Raw genomic sequence first — 7,352 nt, 5'->3', positions numbered from 1 at the left:
GTGTGTGTGTGTGTGTGTGTGTGTGTGTCTGTGAGTGAGTGAGTGTGTGTGTGTGTGTGTGTCAGTGCTCGTTGGGCATGTGTCTGATGGTGTGGAAGATCCAGTCCATCTTGGTGGTCCATCCTCCGTGGTGAGCGTCGTTCATCTGTTTGGTGAAGTACTCCAGAGCCTCCTGCTGGTTCTTCTCCAGCGCCAGTGTCTTGCGCAGGTAGGCGATGTCGTCGAAGCTCTGCAGCTCAGGCATCCCACAGCCCAGCAGCAGAGAGAAGAGGTTGATGAAGAGGCTGGCGTGCTGACGGATGGCCAGATACGCTTTATAACACATCTCCTGAAACCTGAGACATACCGACGGTGAGAGACACATCATCCTGCACATACATGTCCTGTACAGTGTGTGTGTGTGTGTGTGTGTGTGTGTGTGTTCACACCTCTCAAACTCTTTGGTCTTGGTGCACTCCTGCACACCCTTACTGATGACGATCAGGAAGTCTTGCGTGAGAACGAAAGGAACGCGCTCTCGCTTGTATCCAAATTTCTTCTTTTTATGATCCAGAAAGTGACCGAAATCGATGTGGAACAGCTGCAGGAAACACCATCACACGATCAGTTTCTGATGAGTCTGAGCACACTTTGGGTTCAAGAGACACTTAATATTCACTAATATCATCGATTTAATGCACTCACACTGTGAGATGAGAACAAAACGTGATTTGAACTGATCTGAATAATGACTCTATTGTCTTCTGTAGAGCTGCTTTACAGCTGAAATTGAACTAAGTTTCATAATTGACGAATTGTATAATATTAAGGGGCTGTTCACACAGGACACATTTTTCCTTCTAATGCGCTACTTTTCTATAGTTTTTCTATGTAAACACACTAGACAGACGTGCATGACTGCGGCTCTTGTGTCTTTTGCAGTGCCGCGTTTTTAAGACGCTGTGTCAAGTTAAAAACTTTTACACGCAGCGCCACTCATCAATGTCAGCTCCAAAACAGAGGACCAATCAGAAGACCCTGGAGGCGGGGCAAGCATTGCGAGCTTTCGTTTACAGTAGCGAGTTGGCATGTTAACTGCTATTGCATCACTTTACAAAAGCTTGTATCGAGACCCTCGCATTCAGTGCTGCGCTTTTCTAAAAACATGTTTTTAGACGCAAAGATACGTTCTTTGTGAACTGCCCCTTACTGTTACTTTCCTGTTCATTACTGTGAAGCTGCTTTGAATCAATCTGTATTGTATAATAGAAATAAAGGTGACTTGTTGGTCATTCCAATAGCATTATGTACAGTTCTGTCATGACAACTCTTGGAGGGATTTGCATGGTAATATACACATGATAATGTTAATGGTATTTGGTCTTGGTGGAATAGATCTGCTACACTGCTGCTGTTGCTGCTGCTGCCACTACATCCATAACATACTTCTGTGAGCATGTAAGAAATATTTCTGCTACACATATAACGTATCTGAAGCTGAATAAATAATCTTTCCATTGATGCATGGTTTGTTAGGATAGCACAATATTTGGCTGAGATACAACTATTTGAAAATCTGGAATCTGAGGGTGCAAAAAAATCTAAATATTGAGAAAATCATCTTTAAAGTTGTTCAAATGAAGTTCTTAGCAATGCATATTACTAATCAAACATTAAGTTTTTATATATTTACGGTAGGACATTTACAAAATATCTTCATGGAACATGATCTTTCCTTAATATCCTAATGATTTTTGGCATAAAAGAAAAATGGATAATTTTGACCCATACAATGTATTGTTGGCTATTGCTACAAATATACCTGTGCTACTTATGACTGCTTTTGTGCTGCAGGGACACAAATGAAATAACCCCCATATAGCATACATGAATCACCTCGTAGCAGATCTATACAGGTGGAGCTGGGGAAGGCGGAGGGATTCTGAAGTGCACTGCTACTGCTACAGCAAGCACTAGTCATATATTTGAATGTTCAGCAGCGAGCTCTATTGGCTACTGATACAGAAGAGAACCAATCAGCTGTGACGTGATGATGATGTCATTATGTCATACTGAGTTAGATATATCGGACTGCGCCATCTAGAGTTTCATGCCAGAACATTGTATGTACGTAATGTTGTAATTTCTGGCTCTCACTGTATTTGATTCTCATGCAGTGTGTGTGTGTGTGTGTGTGTGTACCTGTCCATTCTCCTTCACCATGATGTTGCTGTTGTGTCTGTCGCCGATGCCCAGAATGAACGTGGCCACGCAGTATCCGGCACACGAGCGTGTGAATAAATCGATGGCTCTGTCGTACCTGAGAGAGAAACAGGTGGGGTCTTAACAAACGCTTCCCTGAGTCTCACACATTCATTCCATGAAGAGACTGGAGAAAGGGTTTGTCATACGCTGAGCATTTATTCATTCTCCGTTTAGGTTAAGAGTTTAGGTTAATAAAAACGCCATTCATTTTTCCTCGTTAGGCAACTTCAACTTATAAACCTTTAAAGACAGAGCAACTGTGAGCTCTGTGGCTGTTAATCGATGGAATATGTTTTTGTTGAAGCCATCTGTTATTTCAACATATTTTTGTTTAACAGTGGATTTTGTGGTGAAAAACTACATTACAGAAAATTCCACCAATCAGGAAGTGAGCAAATCTAATCAAGCCCAACTACCCTCTCAAAACACTGCAGTATTTGTATATATAAACATATTTTGAAATTAACTTACAATATAATGTTTCCACATATAGTCAACATCTCTCCATCTATAGTTTTAGATTTCTCCATCTACAGTTTTAGATTTGACCATGGTTTTTAATTTGATAATGTCATGGGCAGGGCTTCATGGCATTGTAGTTTTTCCCTCATTGAAGTAGTTAAGTTTAAAGTCTTGTATCTTTGTCTTTCTGTCTGATTATCAAACATTTTTTTTGCTTTAAATCTAAGTCTCCTCGTAGCTGGATGGTTTGATTCATGGATTATAACTCTTAAATGAAGACTTTTTTAAAAATCCCTGTGGGAAAAATGAATGGAAAAAATGCTTCCAGAACCAATGTCGTTGAAAAAGTGAGCAGCACTAATGAACTCTGTTGCACCTGAGTGAAATGATTAAATACAATGGTGTTTAAATTAGTGAATTATGAATTATTCAATAACATTAAACTGTAAAATTTGTTAAAAGTGTGCATTAAATCAAAGTGTTTCTGTTTTCTGCCCCTCGCTATTCATGCCATTATAATGCTGTTAATTAACCAGCTCCGAGTCTTCTTTATGATATGTGTGTATGTGTGTGTTCTTACGCCTCTCCCTTGTTCTTGTCTCTGATCCAGTGGTGCAGTGTGTTGCTGTTGAACTGCAGCGCCCCCTTCAGGCCTCCTTTACACTGAATCTGCATAATGGTGTGCGAGTTCTTCACCACCTCAATGAGACCCACGCAGTCGCCGATGGACAGACAGCCATACGGCAGCATTCTGCACACACACAGAGTTAGCCTGCTGTGATTGGTGGATGTGTGCGAGCGGTGGGCCATGATTAGCGGATGTGTGCGAGCGGTGGGCCGTGATTGGCGGATGTGTGCGAGCGGTGGGCCGTGACTGGCGGACGTGTGCGAGCGGTGGGCAGTGACTGGCGGACGTGTGCGAGCGGTGGGGAGTGACTGGCGGACGTGTGCGAGCGGTGGGCAGTGATTGGCGGACGTGTGCCAGTGGTGGGCAGTGATTGGCGGACGTGTGCGAGCGGTGGGCAGTGACTGGCGGATGTGTGCGAGCGGTGGGCCGTGATTGGCGGATGTGTGCGAGACGTGGGCCGTGATTGGTCGACTCACCGCAGGTCCAGCCCCTGATTCTGCCAGATGTTCTCCATGATTTTAATAATCTGCAGCGTCAGCATGTCTTGCCGTAGATCTGCATCACACACAGATATTAGATTACACAGATCCGGTCGTGGCGTCTGACTCGGGGTAACGGCTAAAACACACGGCTCACCATCTCCATTTTTAAAGATGATCTCATTATTGGTGAAGAGCAGCTCACTCATGATATCCGGATTCTCCCAGTTTAACCACAGCGGCCGCTTGGCTGAAGACATGATACGGCACTCCTCCAACCTCAAACACAGAAATACAGAGCTAAAGCTTTTTCCAGAGGGGATTCTGTATTTCTCTTTTTATCACTCCATAAATCAGAAAATACTGTCAACAGACAGAAAACAAACACATGTTGTAATAAACAGTGTGAATGAAATATGAACAAACTAGGGCTGCACGTTAAATCGCATGCGATATTTAACACGCGTCTTATCAGTAAAGCCGGTTCTGTAATCAGCGGTAAATCTCCATCACGTGCGTGCTTTCACATGGAGCAGCATTAACTACACAGAGCCGTTATTCACTGACAAGCTGCGCAAAAAAATTGCATGCTATTTATCGTGCAGCCCTAGAACAAACAGAATATAGAGAGGAATAAAACTGTAAAGTTTGGAGTTTGTAAGAGAAAAACACTTTAAAGATTGAAATCTACAGACACAAATAAATAAAGTGCAATATAAACACTTAAATGTGTACTTGGGATGTTTTCTTTCCACTAGTCTAAAAAAGACATGTTATGGAAGCAAAATAGACCAAAATCTCAAAATCAACCAGTGCAGAAAACACACTGGTTTTGCCTGTAGTCTTGTATTATATGATACACATGTACTGTGTGTGTGTGTGAGAGAGAGAGAGAGAGAGAGAGAGAGAGAGTGTGTGTGTACCTGAGATTGCCCAGCTGGTGTACAGGGTTCAGAGGAGAAACAAACCCCTGCAGTGCCTCCATGTAATCTGGGCGGGACATGTGCTCCACCAGGAACTTCATCTGAGTCTGCAACAGCCAATCAGAATGCAGGATCAACTTCATCAACCAATCAGCAGTCTCCGTAATCAGTGAGGATGGTGACATCACTGGATCAGGTTAGTGGCTTTGGGGCTGCGTTCCAGTCCCTTTTCTTATGCTCGTTTACTCGGATATACACCATTGATTGTGTTGCATGAGTGCCCACTACTGGCGGAACCCTTGCAATGGGCTGAATTGGAACATCCTAAGCCCTTGATCACTTAGAATCCGCTATGGATTTGGTTTATTGTTTATATTTTCCCCTTACAAATTTGTTTGCAGCAGCATTCTATATGTATATAGGTATGCTTGGGCTGACTCGTGCCTGTAAGTGTTAAGGAGCATCTTCTGTCTCACCTTCTGCGTCTCGTCTTTCTTCTCCTGTTTGAGTGTGTCTGTGAGGTTCACCAGCTTGTCCATGGCCTCCACCTGTCTGTTCAGGTGTTTGAGGTACATCCCACACGCCCGACAGAACGCCTCCAGCAGCAGCCCGAAGCGCCGAGACACCGTTTTATTGTGCATCTCAGACCTACACAACCACAGCAGGGTTATTATCCTTCACTACAACTAAAACCATTAAAAAAACATGTTCATTACTAATAACATCCAGCTAGTTGGCAAGATAACATCTCTCATTTCATGTCATTGAAGTTGAAGAACTAATATAACTAAAACTAAATAAACTAAAAACTTAAACTTAATAAAAACTATATAGACACATTAAAAACAACTAATAAAAAATGACAAAAACACAACAAAATGACCAAAATGTAAACTAAAATCAAGATATAAATTCAAAATATGAACAAAAACTACAATAGTATATTGAACCTGTCAAACACATGCCAGTTTTTAGGATCATATGCTGTAGGTTTTTATTTGAATGATAAATAAGCCTAATTCTCCCTAAATTATCATGACTGTAATGTAAAAAAGTTATTCTCATTCTTCTTATTTCATTGTAAAAAAATATGTAAATTCTAAAGTATGTGACATATGTGACCCTGGACCACAAAACCAGTCATAAGGGTCAATTTATACATGAAAGCTGAATAAATAATATTTTATTTATTAAAGGACAATATTTGGCTGAGATACAACTATTTGAAAATCTGGAATCTGAGGGTGCAAAAAAATCTAAATATTGAGAAAATCATCTTTAAAGTTGTTCAAATGAAGTTCTTAGCAATGCATATCACTAATCAAACATTAAGTTTTGATATATTTACGGTAGGAGATTTACTAAATATCTTCATGGAACATGATCTTTACTTAATATCCTAATGATTTTTGGCATAAAAGAGAAATGTATAATTGTGACCCATACAGTGTATTGTTGGCTATTGCTACAAATATCCCCCAGCGACTTAACACTGCTTTTGTGCTGCAGGCTCACATATAATTGCGATTCTTGTTACTTTATTGCAACAAAATATATTATGTAAATTATAACAGTAATGAGAATCACAGACAAACGTCAAGATGCATAGCAGAGATTTAAGAAAATAAAGTCTCTTTCTTTTGATTTCGGGCTGAAATGTGACCTGGATGTGTTTCCATGAGATTCACACAGATTCATGTCTGAACTCACTTCAGATGCCAGAAGAAGAAATGTCCGATCCTCTGATTGGTCAGCGCTTTCTTGATCAGGAACCGAGCTAACGGGTTATCCAGATACATCTCATATTTCAGTACCTGAAAACACACACAGATACAAATGAAACCTGTGGGGAAATAGAGCTGGAAAACGCTCCAGATTCTGACACACACACACCTGCACGAGCTGCAGCAGGTACTGGCTGAGCTTGTCGTCCGTCAGGCCCTGGATCAGGCAGCGCAGGGCAAACTCTCGCACCATGGGATCGGGGAAGTTACAGTCCAGTAGCTCCAGAGCGGATTCAGGCTGCATGAGCGGCCAGTCCTTCAGCAGACAGTAGATCTACACACACACACACACACACACACAGATGAGTGAGGGGAGCGCTGGATGAACGGGTGTGTGTTTAGACTGTATCATAGTACTGAGACTGCTCTCATTAGAGTAACAAATGACCTGCTCTTATCATCTGATCGTGGTTGTATCTCTCTATTAGTGCTACTGGATCTTAGCGCTGCGTTCGACACTATTGACCACAACATTCTGTTGAATAGACTAGAAAACTTTGTTGGCATTAGTGGAAGTGCATTAGCATGGTTCAAATCGTACTTGTATGACCACCATCAATTCGTAGCAGTGAATGAAGAGGTATCGTATCGATCACAAGTGCAGTATGGAGTACCTCAAGGCTCAGTACTAGGGCCGTTACTCTTCACGCTTTACATGTTACTCTTGGGAGATATCATCAGGAAACACGGTGCTAGCTTTCACTGTTATGCTGATGATACTCAGCTCTATATTTCTTCACGGCCCGGCGAAACATACCAATTTGCAAAACTAACGGAATGCATATTTGATATAAAAAACTGGATGATGAGTAATTTCTTACTGCTAAATTCA

The 7,352-nt window shown here is 41.6% G+C and overlaps 1 protein-coding gene across 1 annotated transcript in view; it reads right to left on the bottom strand.

Moving 5' to 3' along the window:
• Positions 1–10: 10 nt before the first annotated feature.
• The window catches only part of LOC107571432 (phosphatidylinositol 4,5-bisphosphate 3-kinase catalytic subunit alpha isoform), a 25,098-nt gene continuing 17,756 nt past the window's right edge, over positions 11–7,352 (bottom strand). The window contains exons 13-22 of the mRNA XM_016257759.1: positions 6,630–6,794; positions 6,447–6,550; positions 5,213–5,384; positions 4,737–4,843; positions 3,971–4,092; positions 3,811–3,889; positions 3,287–3,457; positions 2,182–2,299; positions 429–580; positions 11–335 (exon numbers count right to left, since the gene is read on the bottom strand). Of these exons, the coding sequence (XP_016113245.1) occupies positions 62–335; positions 429–580; positions 2,182–2,299; positions 3,287–3,457; positions 3,811–3,889; positions 3,971–4,092; positions 4,737–4,843; positions 5,213–5,384; positions 6,447–6,550; positions 6,630–6,794 (1,464 nt within the window). The 3' untranslated portion in view covers positions 11–61. The remainder of the gene's footprint in view (positions 336–428; positions 581–2,181; positions 2,300–3,286; positions 3,458–3,810; positions 3,890–3,970; positions 4,093–4,736; positions 4,844–5,212; positions 5,385–6,446; positions 6,551–6,629; positions 6,795–7,352) is intronic.

The sequence above is a fragment of the Sinocyclocheilus grahami genome, unplaced genomic scaffold, assembly GCF_001515645.1.
Source record: "Sinocyclocheilus grahami isolate Dianchi unplaced genomic scaffold, SAMN03320097.WGS_v1.1 scaffold1593.1, whole genome shotgun sequence".
NCBI classification, from domain to species: domain Eukaryota; kingdom Metazoa; phylum Chordata; class Actinopteri; order Cypriniformes; family Cyprinidae; genus Sinocyclocheilus; species Sinocyclocheilus grahami.
Note: the sequence above shows the minus strand (reverse complement) of the source record. Positions and strands in the feature narration are given on the sequence as shown.